This window comes from Vulpes lagopus, chromosome 10 (genome assembly GCF_018345385.1).
Source record: "Vulpes lagopus strain Blue_001 chromosome 10, ASM1834538v1, whole genome shotgun sequence".
Lineage (NCBI taxonomy): Eukaryota > Metazoa > Chordata > Mammalia > Carnivora > Canidae > Vulpes > Vulpes lagopus.
In genome coordinates this window covers 36,468,618-36,490,130 of record NC_054833.1, presented here as the reverse complement: position 1 = coordinate 36,490,130, position 21,513 = coordinate 36,468,618, and the positions used below count along the sequence as shown (strand labels likewise).

At 36.9% G+C, this 21,513-nt stretch overlaps 2 protein-coding genes and 1 pseudogene across 2 annotated transcripts; all 3 read left to right on the top strand.

The window, feature by feature from the left end:
- The first annotated feature begins 1,023 nt into the window (after window positions 1-1,023).
- Window positions 1,024-1,986, top strand: LOC121500870 (olfactory receptor 8G1-like). Its single transcript, XM_041772983.1, has one exon. The coding sequence runs from the start codon at window positions 1,027-1,029 to the stop codon at window positions 1,984-1,986; it is 960 nt and encodes a 319-aa protein (XP_041628917.1). The 5' UTR covers window positions 1,024-1,026.
- Window positions 1,987-8,836: 6,850 nt separating this feature from the next.
- LOC121500406 lies at window positions 8,837-9,772 on the top strand. The gene has a single exon (XM_041772090.1). The coding sequence runs from the start codon at window positions 8,837-8,839 to the stop codon at window positions 9,770-9,772; it is 936 nt and encodes a 311-aa protein (XP_041628024.1).
- A 4,235-nt stretch (window positions 9,773-14,007) lies between these two features.
- LOC121501111 lies at window positions 14,008-14,159 on the top strand (annotated as a pseudogene).
- Window positions 14,160-21,513: the final 7,354 nt, after the last annotated feature.

The following is a 21,513-nucleotide window of genomic DNA, read 5'->3' as shown; positions in this document are numbered from 1 at the left end:
CGTTAGAAACCTTATCTCCTTCCTGGATGTGGAATTCAAATTGATGGTAGACTTATTGTTAGCTCTCCAGTTACTTTCAGAGCCACTATTTCTGTATTTTTGAAGAGGTGCCCATAGTCAAGGTACTCAGGGAGTATAGGATACAAGGTACTACAGGGGGTCTAGACTGGACCAGTTGTCAATGCACTATTGTAGTACTTAACATAATTCTTTTCCTTCACATTAATTGGCTTCTCTGATATGACAAAGAGACAGCGATAGGGGAGCAGACATAAGTAGCTAAAATGAGATAGGGAAGGTGAGAGAGACAGGTCTTACATCATATCCTTGATCATTTACTTATTACATACTTAAGGATAAGCAAATATCCAACCATTATAACCCTTGGTTACCTAATATGCAAACCAGGCATACTAGTATTTGTTCTGCATAAGAGCTGAGAGTAAAAAAACAAAAACAAAAACAAATCATGGAGATTTTTATAACAAAGTTAACAAAAAAGTTCTTTGGATGTTCATGGACTGGGCAATACTAAGACCCACTTTATTATCTTTTTAAATTCTGGTGTAACAGTGTTATATTAATTTCAAGTGTACAATATAGTGATTCAACAATTCCATATATAATTCAGTGCTCGTTAAGATAAGTTTACTTTTAATCTCCTTCTCCTATTTCATCCATCCCCCACCTACCTCCCCTCTGTTGTCTGTTTATTCTCTATAGTTAAGAGTTTGCTTTTGATTTGACTCTCATTTTTTCCCTTTGTTCATTTGTTTTGTAAATTCCACATATAAGTGAAATCATATGGTATTTGTCTTTTCTCTGACTGGCTTATTTCACTCAGTCTTATACTCTCTAGATCCATCCATGTCTTTAAGCACTAACATAGAGATCACGGACAGACATCGAACTGGACCTACCTGGTTGAAAAGACAGATTTTGTTTCATACTACATTACGTGATAGGATAATAAATATCTACCACAAATTTTCTTCTTCTCTTTCTACATAAAATTTCCAGAGGAAAATGGGAGCAGGAAATCACTCCACAGTGACTGATTTCATCCTTGCTGGGCTAACAGAGAAACCAGAACTCCAACTGCCCCTTTTCTTCCTCTTCCTAGGAATCTATGCTGTCACAGTGGTGGGGAACCTGGGCATGATCATGCTGATAGGGCTCAGTGCTCACCTGCACACGCCCATGTATTACTTCCTCAGTAGCTTGTCCTTCATTGATCTCTGCCATTCCACTGTCGTTACTCCCAAAATGCTGATGAACTTTGTGACAGAGAGGAATTTTATCTCCTATGAAGGCTGCATGACTCAGCTTTACTTCTTCCTTGTTTTTGTTATATCAGAATGTCACATGTTGGCTGCAATGGCCTATGATCGCTACGTTGCCATCTGTAACCCATTGCTTTACAATGTCATCATGTCTTATCAGGTCTGTTCCTGGCTGGTAGGTGGGGTGTATATCATGGGCTTGACTGGTGCCACAGCTCACACAGGCTGCATGCTAAGAGTGCTTTTCTGCAAGGCTGATAGAATCAACCATTACTTCTGTGATCTCTTCCCACTATTGGAGCTCTCCTGCTCCAGTACTTATATCAACGAGGTGGTAGTTTTGTGCTTCAGTGCAGTTAATATTCTTGTCCCCAGCCTGACGATCCTTGCCTCCTACATCTTCATCCTATCTAGCATCCTCCGCATCCGCTCCGCTGAGGGCAGGTCCAAAGCCTTCAGCACCTGCAGCTCTCACATCTCAGCTGTTGTTGTCTTCTTTGGATCTGCTGCATTCATGTACCTGCAGCCGTCATCTGTGAGCTCCATGGACCAAGGGAAAGTGTCCTCTGTGTTTTATACCATCATTGTGCCCATGCTGAACCCCCTGATCTACAGCCTGAGGAATAAAGATGTCAGAGTCGCCCTAAAGAAGATCCTTGAAAAAAGAAGGAAAACGGTATTTTGCTCGAGCAAAAATTTTTAATTCTCCAACAAGTTTCAATAAGGAAACACTCCGTAGACAACCATGTATATCCACAAGATTGTTGTTACTACTTGATAATTTGGAAAAATAGTGCGGGGGCCTGGGGAAGACTAGATTCATAATACCAGTCGTATGGAAAGCATCACTATACATAGAGTGTATTGGACATAGAACTGGACACCATATGGACACCAGAAAGCACCAAGTGTATTAGAGTTAAAAAGCAAAGTGCAGATAAATAAAATTCGTAGAATTAGGATATCTTCTAGAAATAGAATGCACAAAAATGGTTATGTGCTAATTTAAATGGGTTGAAATAAATACAGTTCCTGTGATAATTCTTACTGAATTATCTTTTAATATGCTTTTCAAGACTTTTAACTTCTACTAGTTATTTGAAAGGACAATATATTGTAATGACTGTCATTATCATATAGGGTTCAAGAACTATTTTAATTTTACATGTTTGGCTTGAAAACTTTGACTAATCATAACAGATAGCATATACCACCGGCCAGAACTCTATGGTAAGATCTTCCTGGTATGCTTTTCTTTCTCTCTCTCTCTCTTTTTTAAATTCAAGTGTAGTTGACACACAATGTTACTTTAGTTTCAGGTGACTCAACATAAACATAGTGACTCAACATGTCTATGTGTGATGCTGTGCTTGCCACAAATGTAGCTACTATACAACATGACTTTAATACCATTGACTGTGTTCTCTATGCTGTGCCTTTTAATCTCATGACTTACCCATTTCATAACTGGGGGCCTGTCTCTCCCACGCCTTTCACCCATTTTGCTCATCCTCCCCTACTCCTCTTCCTCTGGCAACCAAAGTTTGTTTTCTGTATTTATGAGTCTGATTCGTTTTTTGTATGTTTATTCATTTGTTTTAGTTCTTGATTCCACATATGAGTGGAATCATATGGTATTTGTCTTTCTCAGCCTGACTTAGCATAATACACTTTAGGTCCATCTATGTTGTTGCAAACGGCAAGATCTCATTTTTCATGGCTGAATAATATTCCATTGTGTAGATATATCCTCTTCTTTATCCACTCATGTAATGATGGACACTTAAGTTGTTTCCATATTTCAGCCATTGTAAAGAATACTGTAATAAACATAAGAGTGCTTATATTTTTTTGAATTAATGTTTTTTGTTTCCGTGGGGTAAATATCCAATAGTGGAATTATTGGATCATACGATATTTCTATCTTTAACTTTTTGAGGCACCTCTATGCTGTTTTCCACAGTGGCTGTACCAGTTTACATTTCCAGCAACACTATGCAAACAATCCTGTTTCTGCACATCCTCACCAACTCTTCTTATTTCTTTCTTTTTGATTTTAGTCATTCTGACAGGTGTAAGGTGATATCACATTGTGGTTTTGATTTTCATTTCCCTGATAATTAATGATACTATCTTTTTCTGTGTCTGTTAGCCATCTATATATCTTCTTCAAAAAAGAAGGTACCCTGCCCATTTTTTAATAAGATTGTTTGGAGGTTTTTTGGTGTTGAGTTGTAGAAGTTCTTTATGTTCTTCATATATTTTGGATATTAACCCCTTGGTGGATATATAATTTGCAAAAATTTTCTCCCATTCAGTAGGTTGCCTTTTTGTTTTGTTGATGGTTTCCTTCACTGTGCAAAAGCTTTTTTTTTTTTTTAAATTTAAGTATATTTGACACACAATGTTACATTAGTTTCAGGTGTATAATATAGTGACTCAACTTCTCTATACATTATGTTAGGCTCACCACAAATGTAGCTACCATGTGTCACCATACAACATTATTATAATATCATTGACTATATTTCCTACTCCAGGCTATTATCAGATACACATCTGGTTCATCACACATACTATAATAATGATATCTCTTCTGTTGTTGTTTACTATTAAGGCATGCTTGTGGATATTATCTCTATCAAAATTGTCAAATTCTTCAGAAGAAAAATTGTGTCTTGCATTGTGCCATATTCTTGTTCTAAGATTCAATTGTTAATAAGCAACATTTTCTATAGGCTTTATGAATTATTCTGTTCTAGGTTTTTCTCTTTTCATAGCAGTTGGCAAAAATACCTTTACAAAAAGGTTGAAGCTCCATTTCTAACAATAATTTAAAGCATTTAATAGTAAATTTGATTAAGAAAGTTTATTTTTTTATTGTCAAAATCATATAACATTCAATAAATATTTTGAAAAAATATTAACTCCTAGCCCTTCTTCCCTGGTACCTACACCGCGGCCCTCCAACTTGTAAGATGCTCAAGGAGGAGCATGAGGTAGCAGTACTTGAGGCGCCCCAGAGCTTGACTCCCGTGATGACCACTATGATCAACATCTATAGTGACAGGCCATGCCTGACCACATTTTCTGGTCCCTGTTCAACACAATCTTCTTGAACTGGTGCTGCCTGGGCTTCGCAGCCTTTGCCTACTCTGTGAAGTCTAGGGGCAGGAAGCTGGTGAGTGACATGACTGAGACTCAGATTTATGTTTTCACTTCCAAGTGCCTGAACATCTGGGCCTTGGGCTTGGGCCTCCCTCTAACCATCACCTTCATCATTTTTTTTGGCCACTAGCTCACTGCTGATTTTCCAAACAATTTCAGAGATCATAAAACATGGAGGGTAGTAGTAGCTGCCCATGGCCTGAGGCTGTCATTTCTGTCACATTTTATGTATGTGTCACTCTACCATTCGTGGCAATAAAGCACTTGTGTATGAGAAAAAAAATTAATCTCTAGAGCACATATATTTCTATTGCTCCTCATCATTTCTTTTTTAGTTTTAAAAACATACAGTCATCATCTCTCCTTCTTACTCTTGTTGGGAATTCTTCAGGGGTTTGTGCAATATTTAGCAAATGTTTTCACTTAGGCCACAAGTTAAAATATTCTAAGCATCATTGTTTTCTAAGTACATTATGAAATCTAAATATAATTAACAGAGGTTAAGGAGAGACACCTGGGTGGCTCAGTGGTTAAGCATCTGCCTTCAGTTCAGGTCGTGATCCCGCGGTCCTGGGATGAAGTCCCTCACTGGGCTCCCTACAGGGAGTCTGCTTCTCCTTCTGCCTGTGTCTCTGCCTCTCTTTCTGTGTCTCTCATGAATAAATAAATAAAATCTTAAAAAAAAAAAAGAGGTCAAGGAAAATAAAACATTTCAGAATTTACCCAACCAGTTGTTTTCCCTGGTTTCTTACTTTACCCCTGTGGGAAACAGCTTTAGAAAAATTCTTTAGGACAGCCCAGGTGGCTTAGCGGTTTAGTGCCGCCTTCAGCCCCAGGGCCTGACCCTGGAGACTCGGAATTGAGTCCCATGTCGGGCTCCCTGCATAGAGCCTGCTTCTCCCTCTGCCTGTGTCCCTGCCTCTCTCTCTCTCTCTCTGTGTCTCATGAATATATAAATAAAATATTTTTTTAAAGAAAAATTCTTTAGGGTCTATCTTAAAAATTTCCTGAAATTCTGCATTTTAAGATGGGTTGGCATGAAATTCACTGGCATCCTAACAACATCTCTAACATCCTCGGTTCTGATATGTAACCTAACAAGAACAATGAATTATACCTATGTTAATACTCTTAAGCACTTGAGAACCAGTAGAGAAAGGGAAATTCTAATTGTTTCTTTTCCCAAGAGTGGATACTTGTGGGATAAGATTCTGGTGGGAGGCCATTATCATTGTTTGTTCTTATTCAGACACTTAGTGTCTATACCCAGGGTATAAAATCCTGTCATCACATCAACCAACATTTGCAGGGGGACAGATGGCCTTGGGCATCAGCTTCATCAGAGATCAAGATCAGTAACTACAATCGCCAAAGGAGACTTTAGGTTATGAACACCTCAACACTAAGGAGTCCTGCAAGGTTGGTACTCAGAACTATCCACCAGCATCATCAGGTAATTTTTCCCTCTACAACAATGAAGATGAAAAGTACATGGCATTGAACTCTCTGAGAAGAAAGAGGGGTATGTCCGAATCTCAATCCTTGGCTTTTAAAATCTTAGTCTTTCAATCAAGCTCCATTTTCAGTGCACATAGGGGTGTATATAGCTATTTATATAAATTCACCTGTCCTCATTCCATTATTCACACTCTAATGAGGACATGCCCCTTTATTATCTCCCTGTTCCCTCTAATATAAAATTATGGCAAATACTTTTTTGTTTACTCCATTTCAACTCAGGCAGTGTGAAAGCCTTGTTGACTTAGTCTCTGTTAACTTACCTCGAATCTTCCTTCATAATTTTATTAAACACATATCAATTGAGGATAACTGAATGAAAAGCCAAGTAGTGTATTGAGTTTACAGTCTAGCAGAGAAGGGAAGCCAGTAAATAATTCATCCTACTTAAAAGTTAAATAACTGCTTATGTAACTGTAGGAAATGTATTCACAGGCACAAAAAAAAATGGTAATGTCAACTGGGGCTGTCATATTAAACTCCTAACTAAATGATCCTAATTTGTATTATTGTGTATAGTTTTAGAAATTCATTATCATTATTATTTCGAATACTTATCTATTTATTTTAGAGAGAGAGATAAAGAGAGGGAGAGAGAGAGGGCAAACAGGGGGAGGGGCAGAAGGAGAGGGGAACATCAAGCAGACTCCTCGCTGAGCACAGAGCCTGACTCAGATTTCAATCTCAAGACCCTGAGATCATAGCTTGAGCCTAAATCAAGAGTCCAGTGCTTAGCCACTGAGCTACCCAGATTGTCCTATTATTATTTTTTATTTTTATTTTTAATGTAGGCTCCATGCCCAGTGTGGAACCAAACATGGGGCTTAAACTCATGACCCTGCAATCAAGACCTGAGCTGAGATCAAGAGTCAGACACTTAACCGACCAAGCCACCTAGACACTTTTTTGTGTGTATTTACAGAAACAACAAGATATGCTGAGGAAAAAAATTGAAAACTCTGGTTTTCATTATGGGAATGACAATGTTGGGTGAATATTCAAAACATTACAATTATAACGGTTAACATTTATTAAGTTTCAACCAAGAGCCAGGAACTGTGCTAGGCACCTTGTGGGTATTATTTAATTTAATTTTCACATGAGAGAAAAATTAATATTTCCATTTTTCAGAGGAGTAATGCAAGCATAGGACTGAATTGTTTGCATCCATGACCTTAAAATCAAGACCTATTAGAATGATACAATCATGAAATATTGGAATTTAAAGAGATATTAAGGATAACTTAATACAACCACTCATCTAGAGCTTGCTTCCATAAACAATATCTGCTAAGTGGCCCTTTAGGCTGTGCTCTAACATTTCTGGCTATAAGATCAGGGTCTGTGTGACTGTTGTAAGCTTCTTTGATGTGAAACCAGATAGTTCTCCCTATAGTTTCAAGCAGGTCATTTTACCTCACTTTCTTAGAGACATAAGATGAATCCAACACCTTTTAGATACAGCAATATATTGAACATTTGACCATAACTGTCATGTGCCACATGAATATTTTGATTTCTGCTAATTAAATATCCCCAGTTATTTCAACCATTCATCAAAAGACAAGATTTCTGGATAATTTTTCTGAAATTTTCTAGTTTTTCTAAATCACATATAGTATTGTACCTCAAATTCAAAACATTATTCCAACTATTACTTGAGTGTTAAGAAAATGAATTTTCATTTTCTAGAATCTAGTTTTCTTTGCAATGTAAATGAAATATATATTAGTCTTTTTTTAAAAAAAATCACACTGTTGACTGGTATTGAATTTAAACTAAAATTTCTAGTTGTACTTTGCATGTGTTCTAACAATCCATATCTCTTCCATCTTAAAATTCTGTAAATTCTGTAAAGTACATGCAAAATACATGATAAGAAGATACCTAGTGTTTTTCTTCCAAAATCATTCTCATATTTTGAGAATAAGAGTAGTTTTCTGATCTCCACCACCAGCATGAAGTCCAACTAACAGAAACTATTCATAGTCTTCTGCTTCTCTGGCTACAGAGTTAGAATACATGATCTAAATTTCAGCCATTGTATCATTCCCCTGGGAGTATTTAAATTATAAATGAAGGAAGACAATTTTCACTCTTGGAGAAGTTGTTGAGGTATTGGTATATTATGTTCATACCTGCAAGGTAGTAGGCCTGGGTGAAGAAACCTAGGACAAGCAGATTAGCAGAATTCCAGGTGGAATGATATTGATAGTTGCTGAAAATTTCAGGGATTTTGAGCAAGAATTCTAGTAAGGAAAATGATTCAGACCTAATTAATAACTTTTCACGGACTTTTTAATTATAGAAACATGTTATTCTTTCTTATTTTCAATTGAATGGAAATTTAATCATTATGCCATTTGATAAACACATTAATATATACATATAGGGTATCCCATAGAATATAGGATTATTATATACATATGGGAAAGAGCCATTAGAAATAACAGTAGTTGAATCACCATATTGTACACCTGAAACTAATATTACATTGTATGTTAACTAACTGGAATTTGAATAAAAACTTAAAGAGAAATAATAGGAATAACTTCCCTATTAACTGACTCAAAATACCTAAAACTTGCTATTTTCTATTAAGAATTAGAAATATCTTAGTTACAAGTCTCTTGGATTTTCCTCTGGTTAGCTGGAATCATTGGTTGTCCTAGAGTGATAGAAGAGATTCAAGAGATATCTTCATGAAGAATGGCCTTTAATGAGGAATAAAATAATGATCTCCATAAAATTATTCTCTCTCTGTCACACATACACACATACATATGTATGCACAAATACACACACATACATCCCACACAAGTACACTCATTTTCTGTTTTTTAAGTTTAGAACCCTTTGAGAGAATAATGGACCCTGGAAATCATTCCATAGTGACTGAGTTCATCCTCGCTGGGCTAACAGAGAAACCAGAACTCCAACTGCCCCTTTTCTTCCTCTTCCTAGGAATCTATGTGGTCACAGTGGTGGGGAACCTTGGCATGATCATGCTGATAGGGCTCAGTGCTCACTTGCACACCCCCATGTACTACTTCCTCAGCAATTTGTCCTTCATTGATCTCTGCCATTCCACTGTCGTTACCCCCAAAATGCTGGTGAACTTTGTGACACAGAAGAACATCACTCCCTACTCTGAATGCCTGACTCAGCTCTATTTCTTCCTGATTTTTGCCATTGCAGAGTGTCACATATTGGCTGCAATGGCTTATGACCGCTATGCTGCCATCTGTAACCCTTTGCTTTACAATGTCATCATGTCTTCTCAGATCTGCTTCCGGATGACAGTGGGAGTTTATATTTTGGGCATCATTGGATCTACAATCCACACGGGCTTTATGATGAGACTCCTTTTCTGCAAGAGCAATGTGGTTAATCATTATTTCTGTGATCTCTTCCCACTCTTGGAATTATCCTGTTCCAGCATCTACATCAATGAATTACTGGTTCTAGTCTTGAGTGCATTTAACATTTTGACTCCTGCCTTAACTATCCTTGCCTCCTACATCTTTATCCTCTCCAGCATCCTCCACATCCGCTCCACTGAGGGCAGGTCCAAAGCCTTCAGCACCTGCAGTTCTCACATCTCAGCTGTTGCTGTCTTTTTTGGATCTGCTGCATTCATGTACCTGCAGCCATCATCTGTGAGCTCCATGGACCAAGGGAAAGTGTCCTCTGTGTTTTATACCATCATTGTGCCCATGTTGAACCCTTTGATCTATAGCCTGAGGAATAAGGATGTCAAATTTGCCCTGAAGAAAATTTTGGTTGGTAGAAAATGTTCATAAATAGAATTAATATCATGATGTCATAACAGAAACAGTTCTTTGACCTGCTAAGATATATAATGTGTTAAGTTTATTGTTCAAATGTTTGGAAGTTCAATGACATTTCCCCATATAACACAATCCTAAATTCTCCTTCAGTCCACTCCTTTGAACCTTATTACAGTCATTATGTGTAGAGTAATACTAAGAATAAAATCAAAGGCTTTTGAGTATGAAAGGAGTCTCAGTTTTATTTTTAACAATAATACAAACAGCAATAAGAATAATGCTGATGGTGATGAAGATAATAATTGTAACATATGTTATTGAGATTTCATGAAATATCAAGTACTGTGCCCAGCACTTTAAGGGAACAACTTTATTTAATATTTACAGTATTCCCTCAGGGAAGGCTCTAGTATTATTTCCCTTTGAAAGACGAGGAAATAGAAGGTTATTTAGTTTGATTAAATGCCTGGTTCCAAACATAATAAATCATCAGCCTACAAAACTGAATTTAGAACCCATAATTTTATTCAAAGTGATCCTTTGGTTCCAGGTGACTGTGGCTAGGTCTAAGACATCCTTGAGAATTTCCTTCTACTCATATGTTATCCCCAGTTCCCTATGGGATTGATGCCTTTCTATAAATAATTTCAATGCTTTTATTTCATTTAATACAATACAAATAATAAAAAATCTTTCTTCTTTTAAAAAACAAGCTTTTTTATTTTTTAAAGATTTTATTTATTTACCCATGTGAGACACACAGAAAGAGAGAGACAGAGATACAGGCAGAGGGAGAAACAGGCTCCATGCAGGGAGCCGGACATGGGACTAGATCCTGGGTCTCCAGGGTCACGCCCTGGGCTAAAGGCTGTGCTAAACCACTGAACCACCTGGGCTGCCCTAAAAAATCTTTCAAACCTGTACTGATCATGACCAAAAATTAGCAAACATGGAGACTCATTGCAGAGCTTAATTATAGGGACTCATTATAGAGTTTCAAGTATTACACTTGAGAACAACTTTTTATAAAAGCATCCCAAACATTATCTTATCTATTTACCAGTGATGCTGCAGCTCTTTATGAAGTAACTGCAGGGTAGTCAAATATCCTGCTCAATTATATCATTTTCATGTGGTTCATGTTCTTTTGCCCAATCATTTAGAGTTGCCATTTTACGTCAATTTTTTCTTTGAAACATCTCTTCTTTCCTTTCATATTTTGTCCTTCTGTTTTGGGACATATAACATCTTGTAACTATGGATTTACATAATATTCTAGACACTCAGTTGTCCTTTGTCTCTTCCCTATTCAGACCATCCACCGCATTATTGTTATGTCAATGTTCTTAGGATATAATGCTGTTTTGATATAACAAGTTGCAGTGTTTACCTATATTTTTAAAATCTAGGACAGAAATATATATATCTTTAACACCTTTGTATTCCATTATCCATTCATTTAATGACGTCAAACATTCATTTTCAAAATCCTCATATTTATTATTTGACTTAATTTTCATCAGTTCTATGATGCAAGGGAAAATGGCTACAATTGCAGCTCTTAGGTGTGACTCCTAGTCCAGTGCTCTGTCCAATAGACACAAATGGACTCATGAAGGGCAAACAAAAGGAGTGCTATGGGTAGACCCTTTATTTATTGGAGCATAAGCTTCTATATAAAATACAGATTAAGTTTCATCAAGAAAGAAGGGAAAAGCCTCTGTAAACCCAGAAACTCATGTCATATTTTGGTAATATGGTAGAGATATAAAAAAAGAAAAGTAGACAGAAAACTGTTCATAAATCACCTCTGGATGTATGTAAGACTTCACTCCTTATTTTAGTGACAGAAACCGCTAAATGTTTTTTAAGCAGGGAAGGGAAACAGTTTTGCATGTTAGTAGTATCATACTTAAGTTGGTGTGGAGGATGGATGGAAAAATAATAAGGGTGAATTAAGGCAAGTGAGCGGCCATTTGTTTTTTTTGTTTTTTTTTTTTTTTTGAGATTTCATTTATGTATTTGAGAGAGCGAGTGAGCAAGTGAGCACATATAAGGCAGGAGAGGGGCAGAGGGAGAGGGAGAAACAGATTCGCTGAGCACAGAATTTGAACCAGGCTTGACACCGGGCTCAATCCTAGGACCCTGAAATCATGGCCCGAGCCAAAGTCAGATGTTTAACCAACTGAGCCACCCAGACACCCCACCGTCTGACTGTTCTAAGCAAGATGCTACATGCAGTGACAGTGGAGCTAGAAAGGAAGGAGACTCTCAAGAGATCTTTGAAACGTGGATTGTTTAGACATCGCTGAACTGAAGTGAGCTGAAAGTACAGGAGAGTATGAGGATGAACGCAAATTTCTAGTTTGGATTATCAAATAGAAGGAGAAAAAGAAAACAAAAAACAAAGAACAAAAAAAAAAAAAAAGAAAGAAAGAAGGAGGAGGACAGAACTCTAGAGACAGAGCTCACTAACCCTAGGTAACAATTCATAGCAATGCAATTGGGACACATAAGCCTTGGTAACATTCAAACTTTGTCTCCCCATTTCTCTTTATATGTATTCTCTCCATAATCAGTACATATACACTTACAGAATGGAAACTGTAGCTTCTATGAATCTCAGTAATTTTCATTATTGTACAATCATTTATGGAAAGGTCTGTTCATGCCCTTCCCGTTCTTGGCGTTAACCAAGTTCCAATTCTTTTCCCACTTCTTTTGTTCAGCACACTGAGGAAACAGCCTAGGTCTGTTCACCTGTAAAGTGGCTTTCCAGGCACATAGTATTTGCCCATAAATATCCCAAAACCCTACAGTCACTGTTATTCCAAAGATAAAAGAAGCTTTGTGATGCATGGACATGTGGGAACCTGCTTGAATCTGAAAGAATTATGGTGGGAAGGATTTGAAATAGAGATCATCTAACACCTTGTTTCTAAGGCTGTCTATAGACCAGCCGCATTGGAATAGCCTGAGGATTTATTGAAAATGCATAATCTTAAACCATACACTAGATTCACTAATTTAGAATCTGTATTTGAACAAGATTCTTGGGTTATTCCTGTACACATTAAAGTTTGAGAAGCTTTTAACAAATATTGATATTTGACCTCAGACTTTAAAATTTAGATTTAATTGATATGGCGTGCACCCTGGGTATTGAGATTAAAAATAAAAATCTTTTGATGTACTAAAATGTGCATCTAAAATTGAGAAACACTAATGTAACTTAATCTTAAGTTCCTTTAATGAGAATTGAGTCTAATATATTTAGCCATATTTTAGAGCTCCCCCTCTCTTGTGAACATCAAATTTACCATGATTCAAACTGAGACATTTTCAAATATTCCTGTTTGTGAGGAAAAAAAAGCGTGGAAACATTTAAGAAAGAAAAAAGAATATGAAACATAGATGCCTAAAAATAAAATATTTTCTTTTAATAAACAATTTGGCATGTAGGATTATTAATAACGAAGACCTCAAAAAGGCATGTATTACATCAATATTCTGAATTCTTGTCCCTTAACCCTCAAAATTCAATTGTACATTCATTTGACTTTTGAATCAAGGAGGTATATTGCCTACTCATGCATAAAAAGAAATATTTTCTGCAAGGGAATAAATGGTTTAACTCATTATCTTAAAAGTTGTAACCCTATCCAGAATAAGATACCTTGTTAGAATGTGCCTGCATCCTCTAAATCTTGCTATTCACAGTATGGACTATAGACCAAAAGCCCTCACTAAGCATTTGTTAAAAAAAAAATGCAGAGTTTCTGCCCTTGTGTGACATTTTTGCTACTGAACAACTTCTCATCTTAACCTCAGTGTTCTATTGCCTGTACCAGCAGGGCAGAAATGATTAAAATATTACACTATCTGCTTAAGAGGCAGATTGAGGAAGGAAAGTTGCAGTATACAGTGATCATAAGGCAAAACCTAAACTTTTTAAGAAAACTAACCCAATTCACCTATGTGTAAAAACATTCCTTACATTGTACAACCAATACTGTCAGCTAGCTTTCGTAAATATCAAATAGATTACAAATCCTCCAGGAAAATGATAGTATAAATAAAGGGCAGAAGAGGAAGAGACCAGTTTCTGGAATAACCATGTGGAGAATCATTTTATGTACTTCCGTCTGAAAACATACTTACCACTTTGGAAACAAAAAATGTAAAAGAAACTTCCTTACGTATGGTAGGGACTCAATTTGCTTGACATATTAAAAAAACAGAAATTAAGCTTTGCACAGTGGCAGTATGATAGCCAATGAAGTTTATCCAAGGCATGATTATTGCTAATTAATAAAAAAAGGAAATTACAGTGGACCTTTTGGTAATAGAAGTAACAGATTTCTGAGTATGGCAAAAGTTTTAAAAATCCGACTACGGACATTTTTGTAGAAAAGTCTTATCCTTCAGAAGCCACTGACCATGTCCAACCTTCCCAACAGCTATGTAATTTAAAAGAACCTACAAATTAGTCCATTATAAAACAAAGCAGAGAACTCATTTGGAAGCACTGTTAGTAAGATATTTCGTACATAGTAGTAGAGAGTCTTTTTTAACTTTCTTGAGTTAAGGCCTTTGAAGAACCTAACTACACTGGGATATAAATGTTTTGTTTTGCTTTCCAGAATAATCTTTAAAATGCCGTATAATTTATGGTTTAAGAATACACTGACAGACAAAAATGCTAACGGGAAACAATCATTGTATACAATTTACCACTGTCTCAAGCATTCTGCTACCTTTATCTCAATAGCAGTAGATATCTGGAGTGTATTTTTGGAAACTTGTGGGGACTTTTGGATAATACAGTGATGGGGGCCCACTACTGGATGTCAACTAATCCATGGGACAGTTCTGTACAATAAAAAACTATTACAAAGAAGAAAAAAAAAAGCAGAATCTCAATCCCACTCAGATCTGCTGGATCAGAATCTGCATTAAAAACAACAACAAGAACAACAACTCAGGTGAGCCTATGAACAGATCTTTATCATAATTGCTAAATTTAGAACTGATAAAGAATCCCTCTGGAAGGAAAAAGTTAAAACAACTGGGAAATGCTAATGCAGGTGCTTCTTTTCTCAAAGGCTTCTTCCTTGAGACATGGAAATCCTCGAGAGTATGTGTTTCCCCGTTATTTGGTGCCTGGCATGCCTGAATCTAGGACCAATCTTCAGAGCGCAGCAATCAGAACTTAACTTTTGAATCAAGTAAATATATTACCTACTTATGCATAAAATAGATTAAGCATATTTTCTGAAAGGAAATAAATGGTTTAATTCAATATTTTAAAATCTGTAACCCTATCTAGCATTAGATACCTTGTTAGGATGTGCCTTGATCCTCTATCATGTGGAGATGAGGTGTTTGCTATGCTGAAGCTGGAGACCTACAATTAGAGATGCTGGCCTGTGACACAAACCAGCTTTGAAGGTGGCTTTGAGACCAGAGGCTGTGCCTGCCCTCCCAGCACTAAAGATATGAGGAATGCTGCATCCCTAGGACTCCCAGCACCAGCATTAGAGCATCCTCTAAGAGCATGTTATAAATACAATTTGGCAATGAGGTTTCCAGAAAGAATAAAGGTGAGTGTGCTCATCTTACCCTTGTGATTCAAGACTACTGAAGTCTGGAAGTAATTACTTTGGAATTCAGGCCAATGTCCCTTCATACATTGATTGATTAATTGGTTGATTTATAAAATGCTTTTTGCAATCCTCCTACACTGTGCCAAACATTGTGCTATTTACTTGGGATACAGACAAGGATCAGTTTGATTTGCTCCATCTGATGTATAGCGTAGTTCAGGTCTGAAAATGTGCTATTCAGAAATGACAGTTCTCTGAGCATTTCGTTTAAAGGTCTTATCAATTACAAAGAATTGGAAAATGTTTCCATAATTATTTCAACTTTAATGAGATTTGAAAAGAGAAATAATATTTAACAGATAACGGAGAGACAAAGAGTTGGTGAAACCATTTCATGTGAAAAAATAGAAAATGAAAAGGTAGGCAGTTGAAAAAACATGACATATTCCAGGAACTGAAAGAAGCCAAGTGTTTTGTAGCAGAGAAAGATGATACTCAAGAACTAAGAGTGGAGAGGAGCAAAAGAGTGTGGATTTTTGTACTTTATTCTAAATTCAATTAAGAACATCTTTTCTCCAATGTCCCAGAATGCAGATCATCATCTGGCTTATGGTTGAGTATATTTTATCACTAACAATAAATAGCTCATTCCCTTTCTAATAAATGTTAGAATAGTTTTTTTCTTACATTGGCTAAAGGGAATATTTCTAAATGTTTTATACATATATACAAAATAAAATCTCTTCCCATTTGCTTTTCTTAGGATATATAAAGATGCCTGCAAGTGATCCCATTACCTTCAAATATTTCCCAAACTCTTGATAGCTACTGTATGCCCTCTATCTTGTCAATGTCCCTCCTCATAAAGGATGTCCATAACTAATGCAGAACTACAGATAAAAGTGTAGCACAGTGCTTCCTAGCCTCATGCTACACAAAGAATATTTAATAGTGATGTGGCCTAATGGGGTAAGTGGATGAGATACTTTGTGGCTGTTGGTGACCAGCTAAGAGGCTCTGTAAGTCTTAGCTATCCCCACTAACCCAAGGGCTAAAACCAATACCTCAGGACCATTGTGATCATTTCAGGACAATCCAATTCTATGGCACTTGAGCTGCACAGAGGGACCTCTGTTATAGATCGTATGTGGATTATTCATTATCATAGTCTAGCAGTTTTATAAGTGAAATCAAAATCTCCCATTTCCTTTTTTAAAAAAAGAACTTTATTTATTTGAGAGAGAGAGAGAGAGAGAGAGAAAGAGAGAATGAGCATAAGCAGGGTGAGCAAGGGTAGAGGGAGAGGGAAAAGCAGGCTCTCCACTGAGCAAGTGCCCTGGCTCCATTCCAGGACCCCAGGATCATAACCTGAGCTGAAGGCAGATGCTCAACTAATTGAATCACCCAGGTGCCCCTCCCGTCACCATTTGTATCATCCACTATTCTATGGGCTTTATTGATTTAATAAGAAATATGCCTATTTTATGTTTTCATAGGAATTATACTCAAACCATGAATCTCGTATGTGAAGAATTTTTTTAAACTGACATTAGAACTTAACAATTATTTTCTCCACCAAATTTAACTTGTTTGTTTGGACTATTTTCAGTGTCTGGATGCATTGTCCTGGTAATCCTTTAGGGCAGAAGCTATAGTAATGTGGGAGTATTGTTAAACCACAGGATTTACATGATACCCTGGGGAATTAGGAATTTCTAAAACCAAGCTGAACTCACAAAAGAAAAATTCCAGAGTTTAATTCCATAGTGCTATTTCCAACTATCTTTTCCACCATGACTACTATAGTTCGAGTAAGTAAAAGAGTAGAAAGAAAAGCTTTCAATGTTTATGATATTCAGTGGCCTTATCTCATTCTTGATGTTACATGACTTACAATCTTGTTAATTAGCTCTGACCAGACTTTGCCACTGTCATATAGGCTCAATTTTTAATAACCAAACTTGAATATAATAGAATATCAAGCCTTATATGCTTGATTTGTCCTTTTGTTTATAGGGTGCCATAGTTTGCTCACAAGCAAATATATTTTTCAGAGCCTCATATTGAATCTATGGACATTAGGTTATGATAAATAAATAATGGAAAAATAGTTTTAAATAAATAAAATTCAAACATACCTTAGGTTCATAACTCTGAATCAGAGAAACCATTCAAAATTTTTATTTCTCTCTGACTTCCCTCTGATTTTTATGGCCACATTATGCTTAATTATAGTGACTCTTAGACCTCCTTAAAATGAAATCTCTATACAATATTTCTCTACCTGTTAGCACAGGACTTTTGGGTCATGTTAACAATCAATTTCATTCTTGATTAGAGGCTATTCCTCCCAATTTTATTTAATCTGTAAGTTAGATGATCACAAAATTTACATCTTAATCTCTAGAAAGTGTTGAGAAAATACGTGCCAGAATAGAAATTAGATTTTGAGTGCTATGAGACCAGGATATGCATCATTTTATTTTTTTACATTTCTATCACTCAGCTCAATGTCTGACATTTTGTTGTCTCTCAGTAATGCTTACTCAGTTAATTTTTTAAAGAAAAAAAAAAGGAAGGGAAAGAGAAAGTCCTGAAGTTCTCTATTTAAACCAGTAGGCTGACTTCAATTTCTTTATCTAATTATTTCCAAACAATCACCAGAATTACTTTGAGAGTTTTGTTTTCTTCTAATCTTATTTTTAGAAAGTTCAGTTCTGTAAACTTTCTTACCCTCAGAAATTCTGACTCACAATGCCTAGGATAGAAGTAGAAATTCTGTATTAAACAAAATCTCTCCAGATGAGTTGAGAGAATTTTGGAAGTTATGAATAAAGAGTTTTGAGAATATTTTTAAAGATCCAAAAGTGATTAAGAAAACATCAAAAAGAGGATCTAACTACCAGATATCAGAATGACAGAGAAGGGGGTGGTCACCACTTTAACTTTTTAATAAAAAGTAATTCCACCTTTGGCCCAGGGCGCAATCCTGGAGACCCGGGATCGAATCCCACATCGGGCTCCCGGTGCATGGAGCCTGCTTCTCCCTCCGCCTGTGTCTCTGCCTCTCTCTCTCTGTGACTATCATAAAAAAAAAAAAAAAGTAATTCCAGTTGTAATCTGGAAATTTTATTTAATATTCAAAGTTGTCAAGTCTAGAAATAGCAATATGAACAAATTATTTAGAGCTGTGGAGGTAAACTTTAGAAAAAACTTTATCAGTGCTCTTCTGTAGAAATTGGGTCATCTCTCAGGAACAGGGATAAACAGGAAGGGTGGATCAAAGATCTCCTGTTTTTCATTATAATCACATTTACATTCATCATTTTTTTAAATTAATTTTTATTGGTGTTCAATTTACCAACATACAGAAAAACACCCAGTGCTCATCCCGTCAAGTGTCCACCTCAGTGCCCGTCACCCATTCCCCTCCAACACCCGCCCTCCTCCACTTCCACCACCCCTAGTTCGTTTCCCCGAGTTAGGAGTCTTTATGTTCTGTCTCCCTTCCTGATATTTCTCAACATTTCTTTTCCCTTCCTTTATATTCCCTTTCACTATTATTCATATTCCCCAAATGAATGAGAACATACACTGTTTGTCCTTCTCCGATTGACTTATTTCACTCAGCATAATACCCTCCAGTTCCATCCACGTTGAAGCAAATGGGGGGTATTTGTCGTTTCCAATTGCTGAGTAATATTCCATTGTATACATAAACCACATCTTCTTTATCCATTCATCTTTTGATGGACACTGAGGCTCCTTCCACAGTTTGGCTATTGTGGCCATTGCTGCTAGAAACATCGGGGTGCAGGTGTCCCGACGTTTCATTGCATCTGAATCTTTGGGGTAAATCCCCAACAGTGCAATTGCTGGGTCGTAGGGCGGGTCTATTTTTAACTCTTTGAGGAACCTCCACACAGTTTTCCAGAGTGGCTGCACCAGTTCACATTCCCACCAACAGTGTAAGAGGGTTCCCTTTTCTCCGCATCCTCTCCAACATTTGTGGTTTCCTGCCTTGTTAATTTTCCCCATTCTCACTGGTGTGAGGTGGTATCTCATTGTGGTTTTGATTTGTATTTCCCTGATGGCAAGTGATGCAGAGCATTTTCTCATGTGCATGTTGGCCATGTCCATGTCTTCCTCTGTGAGATTTCTCTTCATGTCTTTTGCCCATTTCATGATTGGATTGTTTGTTTCTTTGGTGTTGAGTTTAATAAGTTCTTTATAGATTTTGGAAACTAGCCCTTTATCTGATATGTCGTTTGCAAATATCTTCTCCCATTCTGTAGGTTGTCTTTTAGTTTTGTTGACTGTATCCTTTGCTGTGCAAAAGCTTCTTATCTTGATGAAGTCCCAATAGTTCATTTTTGCTTTTGTTTCTTTTGCCTTTGTGGATGTATCTTGCAAGAAGTTACTGTGGCCGAGTTCAAAGAGGGTGTTGCCTGTGTTCTCTTCTATGATTTTGATGGACTCTTGTCTCACATTTAGATCTCTCATCCATTTTGAGTTTATCTTTGTGTATGGTGAAAGAGAGTGGTCCAGTTTCATTCTTCTGCATGTGGATGTCCAATTTTCCCAGCACCATTTATTGAAGAGACTGTCTTTCTTCCAATGGATAGTCTTTCCTCCTTTATCGAATATTAGATGACCGTACATTTCAGGGTCCACTTCTGGGTTCTCTATTCTGTTCCATTGATCTATGTGTCTGTTTTTGTGCCAGTACCACACTGTCTTGATGACCACAGCTTTGTAGTACAACCTGAAATCTGGCATTGTGATGCCCCCAGCTATGGTTTTCTTTTTTAAAATTCCCCTGGCTATTCGGGGTCTTTTCTGATTCCACACAAATCTTAAAATAATTTGTTCTAACTCTCTGAAGAAAGTCCATGGTATTTTGATAGGGATTGCATTAAACGTATAAATTGCCCTGGGTAACATTGACATTTTCACAATATTAATTCTGCCAATCCATGAGCATGGAATATTTTTCCATCTCTTTGTGTCTTCCTCAATTTCTTTCAGAAGTGTTCTATAGTTTTTAGGATATAGATCTTTTACCTCTTTGGTTAGGTTTATTCCTAGGTATCTTATGCTTTTGGGTGCAATTGTAAATGGGATTGACTCCTTAATTTCTCTTTCTTCAGTCTCATTGTTAGTGTATAGAAATGCCATTGATTTCTGGGCATTGATTTTGTATCCTGCCACACTACCAAATTGCTGTATGAGTTCTAGCAATCTTGGGGTGGAGGCTTTTGGGTTTTCTATGTAGAGTATCATGTCATCAGCGAAGAGGGAGAGTTTGACTTCTTCTTTGCCAATTTGAATGCCTTTAATGTCCTTTTGTTGTCTGATTGCTGAGGCGAGGACTTCCAGAACTATGTTGAACAGCAGTGGTGAGAGTGGACATCCCTGTCTTGTTCCTGATCTTAGGGGAAAGGCTCCCAGTGCTTCCCCATTGAGAATGATATTTGCTGTGGGCTTTTCGTAAATGTCCTTTAAGATGTCGAGGAAAGTTCCCTCTATCCCAACACTCTGAAGGGTTTTGATCAGGAATGGATGCTGTATTTTGTCAAATGCTTTCTCTGCATCCAATGAGAGTATCATATGGTTCTTGGTTTTTCTCTTGCTGATATGATGAATCACATTGATTGTTTTACGAGTGTTGAACCAGCCTTGTGTCCCAGGGATAAATCCTACTTGGTCATGGTGAATAATTTTCTTAATGTGTTGTTGGATCCTATTGGCTAGTATCTTGTTGAGAATTCTTGCATCCATGTTCATCAGGGATATTGGTCTGTAATTCTCCTTTTTGGTGGGGTCTTTGGTTTCGGAATTAAGGTGATGCTGGCCTCATAGAATGAATTTGGAAGTACTCCATCTCTTTCTATCTTTCCAAACAGCTTTAGTAGAATAGGTATGATTTCTTCTTTAAACGTTTGATAGAATTCCCCTGGGAAGCCATCTGGCCCTGGACTCTTGTGTCTTGGGAGGTTTTTGATGACTGCTTCAATTTCCTCCCTGGTTATTGGCCTGTTCAGGTTTTCTATTTCTTCCTGCTCCAGTTTTGGTAGTTTGTGGCTTTCCAGGAATGCATCCATTTCTTCTAGATTTCCTAATTTATTGGGGTACAGCTGTTCATAA